Source organism: Phaenicophaeus curvirostris, chromosome 2 (assembly GCF_032191515.1).
Source record: "Phaenicophaeus curvirostris isolate KB17595 chromosome 2, BPBGC_Pcur_1.0, whole genome shotgun sequence".
NCBI classification, from domain to species: Eukaryota; Metazoa; Chordata; class Aves; order Cuculiformes; family Cuculidae; genus Phaenicophaeus; species Phaenicophaeus curvirostris.
Genome location: NC_091393.1, coordinates 24,118,565 through 24,139,558, shown reverse-complemented (window position 1 = coordinate 24,139,558; position 20,994 = coordinate 24,118,565). Strand labels below are relative to the sequence as shown.

The following is a 20,994-nucleotide window of genomic DNA, read 5'->3' as shown; positions in this document are numbered from 1 at the left end:
AAAAAAATCAGATAATAAAAATTTAAATAAAAGTAATAAAGGGCAGGTCAGGTAGAGAACAGGTTAAGAACTATTTAGAAAACGTAGACATATTCAAGGGAACAGGGCCTAATTAATTTTACATTAAAGTACTTAAACTGAAGCAGTCACTGAACTATTAGCAATTATCTTCAAGAACTTATGGAGGACAAGGGAGGTCCCAGATGACTGGACAAGGTCACATGTAAAAACTATCTCCAAAATCTGGGGAAAAGAGGGCCCAAGGAATTATGCAAATGCATTTGTACATAATTTGTCCCCTCAAACTGGGGAAGTGATATGCGTTATCTTCATTTACAACAAAATATCTTAACCTAAAATCATCTTAAGTCCTGACAAGGATGATATGACAGTTGCCTGGAAAAGAGCAAGTGTTCTGTCAAAATTTTAAAAGTGTAAATAAATTGACTGGTGTAATTACAGGATTGTAAAGCCAACACCGATCTCGAAGAAAGTAATGGAACAGCCAACACCAAAGTATTTCTAAATGGTTAAAAGATGAAAATATAATTAACATAGGTTAACATGATTTTATGGAAAATTTGTCATGTCATGCTAATAATATGATTTTTAGCTTATCAACTTGGTTGACACAATATATTTGGACTTCTTTCAACAATTTAAATTAGCAACACATGACATCCTTATTAGGAACTGGCATCTTAGAAAATCAATTTAGCATATATTAAAAGGGTTAAAATTAGATAATGATAGTATCTCAAAGCATAAATGTGAATAAAAAATTATCGTCAGGCAACAGAACTGCTTCAACTAGCCTAGTATGTACATTTTTTAGCATAATTCAAACCATTTGTTATACAAATATTACAGAAAAATAATTAAGATGTAGTGACAATGGTATTTTCAAGATGCTGTAACACTATGACATATGTTGTACGCATACGTGTCTTCTTGTGCATGTGTATCCATGTAAGCACTACTTTTTCTCATATTCTTCAAACAAAAATGCAAACATCAACATTTCAAGCTTCTGGCAGCTGAGAATTTTGGAAAATAGAATTTTTAGATGGGAGGACCTTATTTTCTCTGAGTACCAACTTTGGTACCTTACAATGGATCTTCCTCCTCTTTAAAGACCAGGAGCCATGAGTTCACTTTCACCAAATAAAATGGAAGATTAAGAGGGATTTCACATGTGGTATATGTTGGAGCTTCTACACTAGCATGTTTCTAATGCAGTTCATATAAGCAGTAAGTACTCAAATGAAAATGTTAGCTTTGGAAGTTCTCCACGGATACGGATAAAGATGATAAGAAAGGTGCTTCTGTAGTAGTATAAATAGAAAAGGTGATTATACTGCAATTGAACATGCTATTATTAGTGCAGTGTGGACCTCCAAATAATCTTATATTATTCTATTTTAGTGAAGAAACAAGAAGGAGGAAGCTTTGCTATAAAACCATGCTTCTGAAGGTTAAAAAAAAAAAAAGGTAAACAAATAAAAAGGAAGGACCTTTAGGCCTTGCAGTCCTATATTATCTCCTTGAAGGACAAATCCTGCCCTTCAGGGCTGCTCACAGTCCAGCAACATTTAGCATTTTTAGATATGCATCATTTCCACTAAGACCTCTCAGAAAATGTTCATGTCTTTGACAAACTTTAAGGCTTTCTTTTATATGCCCTCCTTCCATCTAGAGAAAGCTTATTGTTATCCGCTTCTTGAATGACTACAATTTCTCTGCTGAGCCACCTTCCTGCTTTCTTTCTCTTCTCTCATCCACCTGGGATTCCTGCTTATGGAAGAAACGCTTTCCTTCTCTTTCCAAAGACACTGACTTAAATAAGGATTTAGCAACTAGCATAAGGCGAGCAAGATTATTTCCTCTCTGATAGAATACACTGCCAGAAGAATAGAAGCTAACCTCAAAGCTACTCTCCAGTCACATAAAAGAAGCCTCACAGATCACTCTGTAAGATATTCCATATAAACATACCAAAACAGTGCATACCTATATGCTGATTCTAATATTTTGTTGGGATGGTATACATAGATGAACATAAATAAATATATAATTGCTAGACAGAGAAATAAATAAAATTAATCAGGTATTTTCAGTGAGAGTATTTAAAACAACTGAAATTCAAAAAAAGCATATTACAGAGTCTTCCTGGGCATTAGCCATTTATTTGACTTTGCACAGGTACTCTGGACGGCTTGACTGTATTGTATCATCATATAACATAGATTTCTAATGATAAAAATACACATTCATTTTGTCAGAAATATTATTGTATTATGAGTTAGTAAAAATATTTATTAAATTAAATGATATGCAGGGTATTTCATCATCAAATAGGAAGTAGACCAACACAAACCAAATATCTTATGAATCAATAGATAAATAAAATATTTACATTAGAGTTATGAAACCAAGTAAATATCAACATATGAATTATAAATCATACCAGAGTATGTTGTATTCAAATACAAATATGAGTGATATTAATTACCGTATTAATTGCTAAGACAATATAATAAAAAGGGAATCAGTCCTATAACAGTTTCTATTAGTCTTCTGAAAGCACTGCTATTATTTTAGGTATTGATCTGTTTACAAATAACCAACACAATATAATTCCAAATAACTCTACACAACATTGAGTGAAGAATATTTCTAAAGCGATATCTACCAACAATATCGTATTTTTGTATTTCTTTGACAATTACTTATCAAACATTTAGAAGAATGTTAAAACAAATCTTTAAAGCTGAGACAGAATAAGTTTTCATAGGATCTGGGCATATATTTATGAAAAAATGATCTTTTATCTGTGAATAAAAGTTGGAAGGATATCAAGTCAGTAAGTAGATTGTGACTGCACACATTATATATAATCTCCATATTTATTTGTGCAAATATAGATACATATATATGTATGTACAGGTATGTTTAGATTAACCTTACTAGACAATGGAACTACTAGATATTGTCAAACTATCCATTTTTTGCTAATAAGTAACTAAACATGTCATTTGTTGCAGCAGAACTGTTTCATCAAGTGCAGTAACCAAATAGGCGATCTTAATCGTGGCCTCACACTTGATGCTCAAAGTTCACAGGAAGTGTATTGCTGGGGATGCAGGCATTTTCTGTTTATTTTGTAATTTGTCTATACTTACGAAGAGATTATTTAGTGTATTGCATGTGCATTATTCTAAAATCTGACAGAAGTTCCAGGAAAAGCTTTTCAAAACGTGACCTTTAGGAAGGATCATCCACTAAAATCAATAGCTCTAGGTTTATAAGTCAAGCCACGCTGAAGACATGTAGTAGTAATCATTCAGGTGTAGCATTGTCTTCAGATTACTGTACTTCAGTTTTCCTCAGAGGATTTTTGTTGTTCTTCTTTCAAAGAAGATTAAGTCACAGTTACAAGGGGCATAATGTCACTGAAGGACAGCCCTCAAGGGATTTAAGGTAGATTACTCAGCTAAATATGTAGTTTAAATTTATTATACTTTGCTAATTTAAACTTCCCTGGGCATTGCCCTGAAGACAAAATTTAACATACATTTAAACAATAAGACAAAAAATACAGAGAATTTCTATTCCCATGGTTTTATCATTAGCTTTGATCAAAAAACCATCAGTTTTTGTAACTGGGTGTATCTTGTGGTAAAGAATATGTTCTTTATATGCTATAACAACAAAAATAAGTTAGGCTAAATTATTTTAAAGTTTTACGCAAAGCATACAGAATTAATTTTGTAGTAGGCATATGCATATGCAATGTAGAGGTACAAGAAAACCACAATATGAAATATGTTGGATAAATTTTGAGGTGAGAGAATATAGAAATCCTTTCAAATTATATTGATAGGTTAACTGAACTTTAAATATCTATAAATACATATGGATCTATTTTTAAAATTTTTTAAAACGGCTGCTATAAAGACTAAATGGAAACAAGACTGTGTGTACAGTGTCTTTTTAGGATCAAATGTGTTTCTTCATTTTGTCATGTGAAATTAGGTTTAATTTTTTTTTTTATTTAGGAAATTATTTTGTGTTGTTTCATAAAAAGAAACACATTCTTCTCCAATATTTTAAAGATCTGCACCATTAGCACAAAAGAATGCATCACATGAAATGAAACAGTGAAAGAAGGTAGTATGTTGCTTAAACATCATAATTGAATGGTTACAGGTTAACCTGTAGAACAATTGAGAAAAACAAAAGACATTGACTGTCTGTGGAGGAAAATTGACCATAATGATATCAAGATCTGGTTGAAGGCTCTAAAACATGCTCTTATAATAAAAAATAGGACATTAGAAACAGACTCACGCAATTAATATAAAAAATTTTCAAAAGGCATAAAATGCATTTACTTAACAAGTCTGTACTCAAGCACTATGGGCATTTTGATGCTGTTATTTTGTTAATTTAGGAGGAAGAAGAATTATACAGCGTTACCTGCTTGCCCCTTTTAATAGTCGAAGCTAAGTATCTGCTGTTTGCAATTGTTTAATAAAGGATAATGGCACAAATGGAAATTTGACCTTACCCGCTACAGCCTGCTAATATAATGTGCAAGACACTCAACTAGGCAAAGCATATCACCATTGTGTTATGCTCCTCAAGATCATGTGCATGTTCTAGAGGAAAACAGGGTTCTGTCTGCCACTACAACCATTATACAAAACTCAGGCAATGTTATCAAGCACTGGCAGAGGCTGCCCAGGTTGGTGGTTGAGTTCCCATCCCCAGAGGTATTTAAAAGGCAAGTAGATTAAGTGCTTAGAGATATGATTTATTAGTGGGCAGGTATGGTTGGACTCAATCCCAAAGGTCTTTCCAGTCTAGTGACTCTATGATTCTATATTCTCCACTACTAAGAACTATTTTAAAACTGTTGTGGTAATTACCAGTAAATTAGCATGTCTCTTGTCACCCTATTAGAAATCTATTTATTCCTTGAAAGAAAATTCAGGGATGTTGAAATTTAGAAGTGACTGCTGTAGGCCTACCTGAACAATATACTTTTAGAAGTCCAGATAACAATACAGGAAAGCTTTCCTATCTGAAAATGATTGACGACATGTCATGCTGCAAATTAAGTGACCGACACGAGATGCGCGACATAAGACAGCAATCCAGTTGTCCAGTTCTGGAATCCACAATGTCAGAAGGATATGGAGCTGTTGGAATGGGTCAGAGGATGCTACAAGGATGATCAGAGGACTGGAGTACCTCCCATATGAGGACACGTGAGAGGGACAGAGAGGACAGAGACTTGGGCTTATTCAGCCTGGAGAAGAGAAGGCTCTGAGGAGAAGGTCTTATAGTAACCTTCCAGTACCTGAAAGGAGCCTACAAGAAATCTGGAGAGGGACTATCCATAAAGGCTTGTGGTGATAGGATGAGGGGGAATGGGTATAAACTGGAGAGGGGCAGGTTTAGACTAGACATTAGGAAGAATTTCTTCACCATGAGAGTGGTGAGACACTGGAACATGTTGCCAAGGGAAGTTGTGGCTGCCCCATCCCTGGAGGTGTTCAGGGCCAGGTTGGATGGGCCTTGGGTAACCTGATCTACTGGGATGTCCCTGCCCATGGCAGGGGGGTTGGAACTAGATGATCTTTAAGGTCTCTTCCAACCCAAACTATTCTATTATTCTACAATTCTACGACATTGGCCCATCCAAAGCTAATTTACTGTGTATGGAACTACAGATTAGTTCATACTATATTATGTTAAAACTCTCTGACACTTTTCCATAGAATGAAACAGCTTTAATATATGAAATTATGCACATAAAATATGAAATATATTTATTGTCTATCCTCCAAAAACACACACTTGAAAGATTTTTCTAAATTCTAATACATAAAAATAAAATATAAAAAGAAAACATAGTATGCATGGAATAGAAGAAAGAAGGATAGCTTAGAGTAAAGTAGAAAGCTCAAAGTTTTTACTGAATGACTTATGAGTGGTTTTCATTCCAATCATTATACTGTACATAATGATTTCCCTGAATGCATGTCTAATTGCTAAAGTCCTAAAAAAGTCTAATTCCATTAATTACTTTCAGCACAGGTTTTAAATCTCCAAGCAGTAACAAAGTTTTATATAAATGTTAATAGTGTAATGACATTTTTAAGCTAGTTATATGTTTGTAAAAAACTACACAGATTTAAGCTTTACTGTGTATTATAGCTGCATGTAAAAAGATAACTGACATTTGTCAGAGCAAGTGAAACATGTTTTTGAAAGTATTTTTCTACTGGTCTCAGGAGGGAAGTATCTTCTTCAAGAAAACCATCATAATGAAGAGCTTAAAGCTTTACTGTTCAGTTAAGCATCAATACAAATTGAGGTTGTAAACTCAACATTTTCAGCTGCTCTCAGGGGCTGATATATTTCTTGACAACTCCAAGAATTCTTAATAACTTCAAATTATATAAAATGCTCAGGATTATATCACTGAATCACAACCTTTTTACTTTTATAACACTGTCATTAACAAAGGGATAGGCTAGTGAGATAAATTCATTAGTTTATACAACCATGGAAAGGTAACAATTAAAGCTGAGTTCTAAACAGACTACAAAACAGCTGTTGTTATAGTGGTTATCAAGAAGTCTGGAAATCAAAGATTAAATTTTTTTATCAGTCTGACATGTTTGCAGGCTTGAATGGAAGAAAAATCTCAGGCATAATTAAATTCTAAAATATCTGTTTCTAAAAGTTCAAGCTGACTGTCATCTAACACAGTAGTTGATTATCAGCTTTGTCAAGCTAACCTCAATATTAGATTTACCATCTGCGTTTCCATAGCTCACCTTCCACTGCATATAGTGACATGGGTCCAGCTCTATTCCTCAGCGTTCAGAACTGTTAGAAGCAACTAATTATTGAGGACCTGTGCCTGAAATAATGTTGTGGATTCAACTATTGGAGAGCTGAATATTTTTCTTCTTCAGCTTGCATTTTACAGTCCAAGAAAGGTGACTAATTAGGCAGGCTATAGAACTTTCCTTAAAGTGAATATCAACCGTATTCAAAACCAGGAAAAGAAATTGGAGTAATATAAGTATAGTTAGCATATTATAAGCAGCACTACACATTTTTGACATTAAGAAATTTTTGAAGGTGAGGCAAACAAGAGGCTTAAGAATATGAAAAGAATCGTTCCTCTCTTAATTCCTTAGGAAAATTGCAAATGGCATTAAATTTACTCCTTTACAAAATCTGTGATCGTATCAGCTTACTAACAGGAACCACTCAGTGTCATTTTTAGGTGGACACACGAAAGTAGGATAGATGAATGGCATCAAAACGATTCTCTATTTTATCACTAAAGTGAGACACTTTCTAAATATTAATATAAAAAATTATTTTACTGCAATAGATACAAAATCAAGACTCAGTCAGCCAATTGTAAAATACTGCCTAAGAGGGTCATGTTCTAATCCTGAGTAAAATTCAAACTCGTTTGTAAAAAAGATTCAAATGAGCACATATTTTACTTTCTTTTTATAGACCATGTCTAAGCCATCAAAGCCTGAAGTTTGTTTTCATTTTAGCAAACTACAATCATAAAGACAGTGTCTTTGAGGTCACATGCCACAATCCATTAACTTCCTCATCATTAAAATAAGATTCTATTTTTGGACAAGTTATTTGACTGTTAAACTAAGGGGAAGCAGAATCATCGAGGTATCTTATGACAGGATAGATGTTTAAGATCTTACACTTGGCCTAAAGCAGGAGATATGATGAAAGTACATCATAAAAGTTTTGTCAATAGGAAAAGAAGATGAAAAATATTGTAATAAAACTAATTAGAGCATCGAGGTAAAATGGAGAAAAAGTTACGAATCACCTCCATATTAAAACACCAGCTGTACCTCTGAGATTGTAAACATTTCACATTTTACAATTTTGGAATTAATTTTCAACACTACAAAAACACAGTGACCCACAATTTACTGTAAAACAAGACTAAGTGCCAGAATCCAACTGTTAAATGGCAACAATATACATCATAACAGAGATGTCACTACTACTGGTTTAGTGTTTGATAGGAATGGTTGGACTCGATGATCCGGTGGGTCTCTTCCAACCTGGTTATTCTATGGGTCTATGATACTGCAAAATTCAAGGGGTAACCTTCAGGTATTTTGAGAAAATCCCCAGAAGTAAGAGGCTGAACATAAATAAGATATATTTGATAAGTTAGACAAATATGGACATGAAAATAAACCCGTTTCAATTAAAAATACCAGAAAGAGAAACTAATGGAGAAAAATGTCAGCAGATATTTAATTTTTTAAACCTTTTTCATAGAGATGCAATGAGATAAAGTTCATAATTTGGGACTGAAGAAAAAATGCAGAGTCAGATACATGACTTGTGTCAATACTTTTTCCACTATATACTGAACTTTCCATAATTCTTAAATAGATTCTATAAAGAAAACATATTGTCTTAATAAACACTGTCTCTAGAGATGACACAAATGAAAAAGATGAAGCTGCCAAAGAAAGAACAAGAAAGAGTGGGATTAACTTAAGTAAAGAATGTGTCATTGCCCTAAGGCAACACAACATATTTGAGCTGAGTAACTGTATAGGCTGAATGTGTTGCACAGTCTTAAGACACCTTAACGTCTTAGCCATAGCAATGCCACTGGCCTGCATCTGCTTTTTTACTCACAGCTCTGTAACATCTCACGTAAGAAACTTTGATAGTGTTTTAAGAGCTCCTGTGATGGTACTTGTTCTCAACATTGTTATTCTCATGGCCATGGACCTGCAAATCACAGAATTACTATGGTGGATTCTCATGGGAAACAACTACCACTGTCACGAGAATTACCTTGTTTTTACTCCCTCTCTCTTCTTGTTTTGTAGATTTTAGCTCACATTAAAGAAAAATAATTAAGGTTCATAAAAAGTAGACTAAAAGTAATTTAAATACTTCATAAATATTATCCAACAATACATACATACAGAAACTTAACAACCTATGAATGTACAATACTTCACCATACTCCGGTCAGCACTGTGAGTGGAAACAACCAGTGGTGACTTAGAGTGAGTCACAAAGAAAAGTATATAGTATTAGTGAAAAACCATGATGAAAATATAATCTTAATCACTGCCATCATCACCACCAGCTTCAGTGGAGAGACCACCTGTAGGATACTCGTGTGATAAACTAAAACTGGGTTTCCTAGTTGACCACAGGGGAGCATTTTCTCTTTTTGTTTCATCATTGAAGTTCGCAATATGCCACTAGCTACACACACCACTTGTAAAAACCTACCCAGGCAAGCCTGTCTTAATGTCCTAGTGGAATAAATATATAGTTTGCTTAGCTTGAAGCTAACATCTACATAAAATTTCACTCTTTATTTTGGTATTGAAACATTAAGGTAACTACAGGTGAAATGAAACTTTTGGACAGGATGCTTCAGTTTATGCAAAACTCATTCCGCTTAAGGAGAACTTCCCCTTTTCTGATTATGTTACTTTCAGTTATGAACAGAAAACAGTCTCTCAATGTTTTGCAGCATCTTTTGTACAGAAGTAATTTTGACAAAATTACTATCAAATAATTTTCACCAAATATGCCCATAAAAAACTATTAAAAATAAAACTAAAATATATTATAAAAAACTATTAAGGTAAACTAATTAACATGGAAATTAGCCAGAAGTAATGCCATATGTTATTAAGTGAGAACTCTTTCTAGCTGCAGGTCTATGCAACCTATTAAAATGGAAAATATCAGTACTTGCATACATACTAACAGATATTAAGTGTTCTTACTAGAATAAATCAACTTCAGCAAGTATCAACATGAAGCTCACAGTCAAGAAAAAATAAAGATGCTTATGTTTCTAATGTTCATTTCTTTATGAGACAAAAGCAACACAAATAAGGCTAGAACAATTTCAAGAACTTTTCTTGGGTTCAATTTCCACAATACTATATATCATCTTAATTTCTACAATCATAGATGATATATCTGTTCTGTGGTTTTTGTTACATACTAATTTTGACTTAGATCTGTGAAGATTCTTGATGAGGCGTGAGAACAAGTTTTAAAACTACCCCAATAAAGTCTGAGAAAACTAACCATAATTCTAAGACAATAGCCAACATAAGGAATTGCACAACTTAGCAGAATATAACATTTAATGTTTTTCAAGTATGATAGAAATTTGTACTTTTTATTGACCTACAAGCAAAAAGAATTTGAACACTTTCATTTTTACATCAGATTATTTTTTATTTATTTTGTGTGTATTTGTAAATCTATGTCTCCATTAAACATTAATCAACAATAAAGACATTATCAAAACTCTAGATTTTTGAGAGGACTAAACATCTATTAGAAATAAATCTGTGGGAATTTAATGAAGTAAGTTACAGCACAAGTTTAAAATAATTAATTTAGTTCATACCTTGGTAAACAGCTTTGAATCCTGGAGAGCCAATGCTGTCATCAGATTGTAAATGAAGCCACATCTGGTTGCTCATGCTGACAATGAGATCAGGAACACTGGATCCAGTGAGTCTGTATACAGAATGAAATGCAAAGTAACTTACAGGGGCATAAATTAGTACTACTATAAAAAAAATGGGATTTTTAAACTATTAATATAATACTTAAGCCTATCCACAATATATTGCCTCAGTATTCTGTCCAGCTATTTTTTGAAAAAAAAAACCTATTTTATATGGATTAGAAAAATGTGAAGTCTTAGGGGAAAAACCGTCAACATTTCATTTCATTTCATGTGGAAGTGGACAATCCAAGGTTATATCTATATGAAAGAAGTTAAAAATGTTGAGGCAATTGACACAACTGATGAAGTATTGGAAGTCAAACTTCTGAGTACTCCGAACAGACTCACAGTTCAGAAAAGACAACAGTGAGGTAAGTATTTTGCACCATGTATTGCTGTCTGATGTTATTTATCCAAATGAAGTGAAATAAAATAAGATTCTAACAACTCAGAATCAATAATGTTTGATGTTATATAAAAAGTTCACCTTTTCTTTCTTTTTTTTTTTTTTTACCCAGTTATGGAAGGATGCATTGTTTTCCAAATTCCCAATAAGTTTCTAGACTCTGTATGAACAGAAGACAAGCAGAAAGTTTACAATAAAAGTATCTCTCTGTCATGGATGCTTGCCTGTGTTATGAAATAGCTGACACAAGCAGCAGGGTTTGAACCACTAATTTGGTATTTCTTCTTTGTATTGAGGATTTTTCTTTTTCTATACAAGTTAAAAGATTCATGTTTTAAGAGGATAATTTCAGAAACTGGAAATTAAGTTTTATAGTAGATGCTGCAAGCAAAATATAAATCATAGCATTTGAAGACAAAGCAGACTTTCTAAAGTAAAGTCTTATTTTCATTTACAAGAGTTTATGAACACAAAACAGGGCATTGTGGAAAACGCTCTGACAGATAATTTTCACCGCACCCATGATTATAGCTGGTGAATGACTTCGTAAGTGTATTCACTAGCTACTAGCCAAGCTCTGTTGAATATGAGAAATAACTGCAGTCAAATCTTTGCAGCTTACATATATTTAGATTAATTTTCAGTAAGCTGTATTGCTGTATTTCCAGAGCTAACCATTCCAGCATACATATGCCATAAAATAATACTGCTAAGATTTCAATAAGTAAGGCTAACAAATGAAGAAATTGTTAAAAGTCATAAAATTGATGGGCATATCACCCCTTAATTATGTGTGATTAGAAGTTTTTTCTAAAAAGCTTACTATAAATACTAAAGTTAGATTGTTTTAATAAACTAAAAGCCAACAAAATCCTACTCAAAATGCCAACTGCACTGTCACAGAAATGCATTAAATATGTAATAATTTACTCTTCCTCAAAGTGTATTGTTTGTTGTACTATTTCACTGCTATTTTCTACGTACTTTTAAAATTATTTTTCTGATTTCTTCAAAAAATTAAATTTGATGGGGGTAGTGTGTATTTTTTTTCTCCTTTTTAAACATCAGTTTCTTTTTCTACTAGCTGTAGTGCCATAGCTTTGATGTTATGGAGATAATTGCTAATGGTTGAGAGTCTGGACTCTATAGAAGGCTTGTACTAGGGCTGATCATTTACATACCGTGTTCCTTGTCAACTCTCTCAATCTTCTTCTCAGCAATTATTTAAAAGGTCCTCTACTTACTGACTTATCATTTTCAATATTCATTGGATGGATGGCTTGTAAACATCCCGGCATAACAGAGATCATTGTAAAGTTTGAGTACTAAGATTACAATAAGGCATCCAGAAGCAGCTGCTACCTTGAGGGCTCTGGCAGCTGAGAGCTGGAAAACTTTGCATGGGGCTGAGGCATGCCTGTTCAGACATGAAAACTTTCTGTTTAAAGTAAAGTTTAAAATCACTTACAAATTAGTTTTGGATTTAGAACTATTTATCTTTGTATGCTTAGCTCAAACTGAATTGTAAAAGCTATGAAGCTTTAGAATCAAATGCAGAATTTTTGCAGAAATGCTGGCATTTAAGCTGCCAGGGGAAACTTTCTCAGCATAAGAAAAGCAATATTATTTTTAAGAGATCCTGAGAAATTATAAACTAAACCTAGCCAGAAGTGTTTTTGCTATAAGCTGCTTCATTCCCCTGAGAAGAATAAAAACCTACAAGTTCCTGCTCATATCTCATTAAATGCAATAGGAGTTGTTAAAACCAACTAACAGAAAATTTTGGTAAGAGAATCACTTTGACATTTAGTTATGAGCTTTCTTATGACAATGTAGTCTACAAGTTGGCTTAATGTTTTATGAGAAAAGTTACTTTGCATCCACATAAGACCTTTCTCAAAAGTAAGTGAAATGGAGCACATAAGTGATACAGTTTAAATATGATGAATTACATAATACATGATACAATTCGGCATTTGGTAACTGCAAAACCAGGGTCACAGAAGAAATTCAGATTCATTGCTCATTTTGTGCCACTGTAGTTTCATTCCTGGACCTTCCTGTGTTTCCACAGTATTTAAGGTATTAATAATTAACATTCTCAAGTGATTTTCAGAGTAATGGCAACGTGAAAAACATTGAAACCCAAAGGCAGATAAATTCAATTGCACAGACCTTGTTCTCATCAAAGATACAATTTACATTAAAGATGGAATGGTCAACACTGTACTGCAATCCTAAGTGACAGGCTATAGAGCAATAAGAATAAAACAGTTGTTATATTAGTCAAAAATTATACCGAAGGAAGAGTTAGAAGATGTACTGCCTGTCCCTGGTGAGAATATTGTACTAGTGCTAGAAACACCAGTGACAGATTCTGAAGTGGATGGCTGCTACAGAGATCTTCAAATTGTTATTAAAGTGAAAAACAATTATATTAAGTGATATGATTATAGAAGCCTGCCTTCTTAAGACAGAAAAAATTAGCAATTAATATGAGCTAAGACTATTTTAGATTTTTTTTTTCAGGAATTTTTTTGGCAGTCATGGAAAATTAACTTGGAGTATGTAGTCACAGGCTATATATAACCTTTCGAATGGAAAGGTAAAGAAAACAATTCAGGTTACCAAATTTTCTTTTTCAGATAACCAAAACATGGAATTCAATTTACTTGGTATCAGCTAGTTGCTACTGCAAAACAAGAAACACACACATCTTGCAAATACTTCAATAATTTTCCAGTCTTGTATTTTAAGACAAAGTAAACTAGAGGTACTCTATGTACTTGGATATCACAATTCTGAAGGTAGCCATTAATAAACATTATAAGTTCATAAATGAATCAGTGAAATGAAGACATTGTCCTCCTACTTGTCCCTCCAAAATAATTCTAATTAATTTGAAATAAATTCTGTGGGTGTTACGTGCACTCATTATGAAATAAGTGCTGCTGCTTTCTCTCTTATTTAATCATTGCTGATTTATTAACTTGGTAATTTTGTTTTGTATTCTATAATTTGGATTCATATAGTATCTTAACCCTCTCAAGGCTAGAACTGAAACATCTTGAGGTCAGAAACTCCCTTTGTGAAGGAAGAAAAAAGTGCATATGAAATCAAAATAAGATATATCAGGAAGATAATGTTAATCAATCTGTATAGGATTCTATTATTTCAATTATTCCCAAACAGTATTAAAGACCTGTACCTCAAGATTAACTGTCCAGTTTAACATTTTCTTTCAAATTTCTGTAAGTTTCAACATTTGCTATATGTGATATGATATAATATAATACTACATTACATTACATCACATTACACCATTAATACATGAAACATTTAGCCAACTGAACATGAGCCAGCAGTGTGCCCAGGTGGCCAAGAATTGTTTCTGGCTATAGTTTGAGTGGTATATAGAGTACTTGTTTCTTAGAAGCAACTTTTTACTTTAAAGAGACCTAAGCTATGTTCTCTTCAGAGTTTAGTCTGCTATTAAAACCTATAAAGATGTTAAATAACTGAAGTGAATTTTGAAATGGACAGTTTTCTTTGACAGTACATGAATTTTAAGCTTAAAGTATGCAAATAAATTGCATGTATTAAAACTACAAAGTTAAACAGATATCTCATCACACAGAAGAAACAATATACGACAATAAACTTCCAAGGAAAGCATTTGAAGTTCTGTACTTACACATACAACACTGTTCTGGTATCACCAACTTTCCCAGCATCTCCAACAGTAAGAGTATCATAGCCTCTTTCCAGTTCAAACTCTTCAAAAGCAAGCTTTATGACCTATTAAAATTAAATGTCAGTTATTTCCAAAAATACCCACAGGTTACCTGATCTGCTCCAATCTTAAAAGAAATTATTTGATTACCATAAATCAAGTCATGTAGCACTCATGATTTCAATTAGTCTTAATTGATTTGAGAAAGATACATGGAAAAAGCAGAAGTGGGGAAATTTTTTATAGTGTTTTTGAAGTATCTTTTACTAAAGACACCTGTAACTGCTGATAATTGTTCTTATTATTGAGAAGTTATTATAAACAGCAGTAAAACTTTTTTTCTTGTCTGCTATAGCAATTATATAAAAACTAGGCAGCACAATATTTGAAGTACAGGAAATTAACTTGTCTGTTGAATTATATAATAACAAGATGGCAGGTATGAACAATCAATTCATAAGAAGGTGAAGAAGTGTCATGCACAGAAATACAGAAGTAGAAATTTCCTTACAGAAATTACTAACATTAAACTATGATTTCACTCCATGTTTAATCATTAATTGCCCAGAAAATTAAAAATTAATTGTTTGTAGAAGTATTTATAATTTACTGGAAGTGTAATTTTATAAGATAAAAGTATGAAAATGGATTTTTCATCCATTTCATCCAACAGCACTTCTAAGACAAGCACTTTTTAGAGTTCAGTATTGATGAGAATTAGTTGTAGGTTACATGTATGTGTACTTATGTGCACCGTATCTTTGTTTTATTTTGACACTGAAGTTTCGGTTTATAAAAACCTAAAGGGCAAGTGTGAGGAGGATGGGGGCAGATTCTTCTCTATGGTGCCCAGAAACAGGACAAGGGGTAGCAGGTACAGACTGGAGCACAGGAAATTCCACCTCAACATGAGAAAGAAGATCTTTACTCTGAGATTGATGGAGCACTGGAGCAAGCTGTCCAGAGAGGCCATGAAGACTCCTTCTCTGGAGATATTCAAAATCCACCTGGCCATTTCCCAGTGCAGCCTGCTCTTGGTTAACCTGCTTTAGCAGGTTTAGATGATCTCCAGAGGTCCCTTGAAACCCCTGCCATTCTGTGATACTGTACTTTTTAAAGTGGAGTTAATATTAACATGAAGGGAAAAAACTAGAAGGTTTAAAGAAAAGCTGAATGATCCTAGGATATTCATAGCTATAAAAAACATTATTATCACAAAGATCTGTATATTATCTGTATATTATTTTGGCAGTGGGTCAGAGATTTTGTTTAGTGATCTAACACAGGTCCTTTGGAGCACATTTTGCAGACCTGCCAGATTTTGAGATTAAGAATACTGCATTATCTACATTATGTTTCAATAACGACAAGAATTTCAGGCAATATGCTGTAGATAAAATAATATGCTTTTCCATCTGCTCCTGATGTACTTTCTAGTATTCCTAGATTATGCAGTGGTTAACATGCAAAATTTCATTACTAAATCAAGTCTAATAAAGCTAAAGAAAAGCAGAAAAAATATGTAGAAGCATAAAAGCAGAGTTGTTTCCAGCAATAAAAATAACTATGCATATAAGACTTTTATTTTTAATGCAAATTCTGTTTTATGTGTGTTGGAGGAACCTGATAGAATATTCTATGAGAAAATATGGTAATGTATTATTTAAATATGCTCCATTTGGTTAGACTCACAAGCTCTTTTACATTACAGTTTAAAAACAAATGTGAATGTTCACCCCTTTAATAATAAAATAAGTTACAAAAATTTAATTGGATATAAACAATAAATGAAAGATTTAAAGACCTGTTAAACTTATAGGAAATGTCACAAGAAAGGTTTGGTTTTGGGAAATATATTGTGTGTGAAGAAATATTAGACTGTTAAACAAAATCTTGTTATCTTCACTTCCATTTCACTTCCATGCTAATTGCTATTCTATGCTAACACACAAAATGTGTTGGAAAGACATTCAAAGGGTTGACAGTTAAGAGGTCTAACTTAAATTCCTTTAATCTGATTCATAAAATGTAAGTTTTACCAACTAAATGTCAGGGCTCCTTCTACAGTCACCTTACCTGTCTTAAGGGGGATAAAACTGCCATTTAGCTACCCTCTCTGTTGACTACATGGATGGCTATGGGAGAGTAATATGTTTAGACTTATCTACTTACACAGATATATTTAGATATAAATATTTCTTCTGTTGATAAAGGTTTGAATCATCAGAGGGATTTTTAAGATTTGTTAGATGAAGAAAGGGTTATTTGTTGGCTTAATTTTGAGAAAGAATGTAAGACAGCTCTGTACAGACATAGATCTTCAGTCTTCATCTATCTTCAACGGATTGAATCAATATCAGCAAGAACAATATGTCTATACGTGGTTAAATAATATTGATTAATATACTTGGAGGAAAAAAGCAGCTCCAAGATGCTAATCCAAATTCAACACTGTTTTGCAATTAAACAAAAAGAAGCAATAGTAATACTAATGTGTTCATTATCATTAAATCTGCTTACTCTGAACTGATTAAAATAACAAAAAGAATGAATTTTCATTAAGAAAAATTAGAAACACAAAAATTACTTCCAAACCTATTATATTATTTCTGGATAATCAATTATACTTCTTACAGAAGAATGAACCTGTTTGCTTTCTAAAATGCATGAGGCAGAACTCCTTTATAAGCAATTCAGAATAATTACTTGCGATTACATAAATAGACTGTGAAAACAAAAAAGCTTAAAAATATGAGACACCTAAGGAGGTACAAAATGAAAGCTCTGCAAGCAAATTTCTTGTTATAATTACTTTTTCCTTAGATTCATTTTCCCTTAACGTAGCCACTCCCACACTTGCTATTTTTGTTTAATTGCTATAGCAAGTAATTAGAAAAGGCAGAACCAGAGTTGTACTAACAGTAATAGAGATTTCTGTATAGATATTCTCCCTGAATGGAAATAGGAAACACAGCAAAGTGACATTTCAAAAATACCTGGGTTTATGTGTTCTTTTCACTACTAAGATGACCTGTTTTATTAGCTTCTAAATATTTTAGAAATTGAGCTATTCAATACAGTAAATATGAAAGTAAAAAGTGAGATCAGTAAATTTTGTTTTAGGATGCAAGCGCAAAAGTGAACAGCCTGTAAAATAGCTCTGATCTTTACAAGGAGATCAAGCAAACATCTTTGAAAAGAGCACACATGCTAGTGGAAACGTGTTTAAAAAAAAAAGCCAAAAGTGAAATAATAAACAGGGCATCCTTGAAGAAGTTTCCCTTAAAGATGACAAAATGAAGCGAGAGAATTTCTTGCCTCAGGAAAACTACAGTAAAATATATGAAGAACTGGGAAACAGAACTGAAGATCTTTAGTTTGAAGTTTCAAAACTGTAAATAGAAAATGGTTTCAGTATAAAGGCTCTTGATGAAAGCTGCTTGCAACTGTTGAAGGTCACACTGTTTCATTGACATATTGGCTTCAAATACAACAGTATTTTACTACTCTGTGTCTTCTCCCTGCTGATATGTAGAATTTGAACGTAACATGATCATGTGAATGTTTTTGACTCTGTTACAGAGACACCTTGTGCTCAAAGGGGTTTGGAAACAAAAGAAGCCATTGCTACAGGCACAAACATGGAAATACCGCTATAGTCTTTCTGATTCTTAAATCTTTTAACAATTTATAGCAGAAATGAGCCAAATGCTTAAAGCAGAGCATTAAACCAGGTTTTGGATTATCTTTTTCACTTAAAGACAATATAACTTAGAAACAATGTCAGCAGATGATCCCAGCATTAGAAAATACATACATGGATGCAATATTCCTTAAAGATTTTAAAAATGAGCTGTTTCCCTATTCCACCCGTCCCTACAATGACATGCTTTCAAGTCTTAAGAGTCACTGTGACCATGCCCAAAATCCTGTCCGAGGGAAACAGATTGTTGACTAGAAATAGCTCTCATGCACAAATTCAATGGTTGATTAAATTTCAACTACAAAGATATCGTTTTTCAGCAACAAAACCCACAAGAATATACACATAGAACTATTGTGATCAGAGGATAATCACTAGTTTGAGGTACAAGATATAAAGGAATGCCTTATAGAAATACGACCACAATACTAAGATCATGGCAACAATAAGCATGAAGAAAATATATGTATGGGAACACTTCATGAAGTATGAGGGAGTTTTTTTAAAAAACAACAGTAAAGACATTTTTGGCCAAGATTCTTTAGGAAAGTAACAACATGCCTCTCTTCTCAGGACCAGAACATTTTTAAATAATGGAAACAATGAGAATTTATTATTAATGCAGCTCTTAGGCATATTTTTCTGCAAGAATGTAAATTTATATCTAGGGTTCACTTCAGTTAAGTCACAAATGAAGATAATAAAGAAATTCTGAAACAAAAAAAAAATTGGAGAAAATGTTTAATCAAACTAGTATGATTAAATAGTATATTAGGAAATTTCCAACATTTCACTCGTTCACAGGAGAGATGCGGCAAACACAGTTAAGAGAATCCATAAAGCTGTGCTGCTTGCTTACCACTAAATATTTGCTATATTTACTTCCCTATATGCCAGTAACTAAAGTGGAAGCCTCAGGCCTGAATGCATCTACAGACAAAGTGATATCTTAATTAGAACCTGAACCCAATCTCCTACACCCATTATCTTTGTTGACATAGACCACTACAGACTGCAAAACTAGTAACTGCCTGTAATGTTGTTGGCTATTTTTCTTCACAATAGCTTGTATAGGGCTACATTTTTGATTTGTGATGAAAACAGTGTTGATAACACATCGATGCTTTAGTCATTGCTGAATAGTGTTTGCATAGCATCAAGGCCTGGTTTCTTTCTCACACTTCCCAGCCAGTGAGTAAGCTGGAGGGTGTGCAAGAAATAGAATCATAGAATAGTTAGGGCTGGAAGAGACCTTAAAGATCATCTAGTTCCAACCCTCCAGCAATGGGCAGGGACACCTCCCACTACATCAGGCTGCCCAAGGCTCATCCAACCTGGCCTTGAACACCTCCAGGGATGGGGCAGCCACAGCTTCCCTGGGCAACCTGGGCCAGGGCCTCACCAGTCTCATGGTGAAGAAATTTGTAAACAGGGAGAGGACACACCTGGGACAGCTGATTTTAAATTATCAAAAAGATCCCATACCATATGATGCTGTTCTGACCTATAAAAGCTGAGAGAACAAAGAGGAAAGGGGAGAAATTCATCCTTATGGTGTTTGTTTTCCCCAGTAACTACTAGGTGTGATGCAGTCCTGCATTCCTGGAGATGGCTGACCATCTGCCTCATTTTGCTTTGCTTACACATGCAGCGTTTGCTTTACTTATCAAACTGTCTTTATCTCAACCCGCAAGTTTTCTCACTTTTACCCTTCCAAGTCTTTCTCCCGGCCCACCGGAGGGAAGGAAGGAGGTGAATGCGTGGAGCTGAGCTGCCTGCCAGGTTTAACCCACAACACTGCCTTATACAGTGCCAAACTTGTTCTTGCACCACGTGTTTCCCATTGCCTGTAACTCCCTCTATAGGCCTTTCCATTTCTACTCACATTAAAAGAAAGTAAATGTCCAAAAAGAAATTAAGAGGTTTTGTTGTTTGGTTTGGGGTTTTAATTTTTTTTTCTTTCAGTTACCAACTCTTGGTATTCTTCTTTTTTTTTTTATTTTTAAGAAATTGTAACAGTTGGATTTACAATGAATTTTACTCAGAAAATAACAACGTGCTTTACAAAGGTGACCAGTCCTTATTACTACAATTTCAGACTGAAATACGGAGCCAAAAACAAGTTGTGAGAGGCAATTCAATAGCCTGAGGAACAGTAGTATCCAGATCCCTACTTAATTTACCTGTTCATTAGGTAACATTATCTTCCTTGAAATGATATAAAATTGAGAATTGTGAAGTCGAGCCAAATTTGTTTCTGGAAGCATTTTCTTTTTCCTTGTTTATTTTTACAAATAATTTACTCATTTTTGAGATTGTACACAATACAAAGGAAGAATGACATCTACAGTAATTTCAATTAAAATATAAATTTGAGAAAAAAGTTGTTGGGTTATTTCACATAAAGTAGACATACAGTATGTTCAGTTTCTTCCAAAAAGCATTTTAAATAATCACCTGCAAAAGTCACGAAGGCGTAATTTTTACCTTAGAAGATGGATCTAAAAGCAAAAACATTTTAGCAGTAGAGTACTTGCGATTATAACTACCAACATGTATTGAAT

The 20,994-nt window shown here is 33.4% G+C and overlaps 1 protein-coding gene across 1 annotated transcript in view; it reads right to left on the bottom strand.

Moving 5' to 3' along the window:
* Nucleotides 1–20,994, bottom strand: part of CSMD1 (CUB and Sushi multiple domains 1) — a 1,116,699-nt gene that overhangs the window by 290,443 nt on the left and 805,262 nt on the right. The window contains exons 11-12 of the mRNA XM_069851527.1: nt 14,689–14,792; nt 10,484–10,596 (exon numbers count right to left, since the gene is read on the bottom strand). Coding sequence (XP_069707628.1) covers nt 10,484–10,596; nt 14,689–14,792 — 217 coding nt within the window. The remainder of the gene's footprint in view (nt 1–10,483; nt 10,597–14,688; nt 14,793–20,994) is intronic.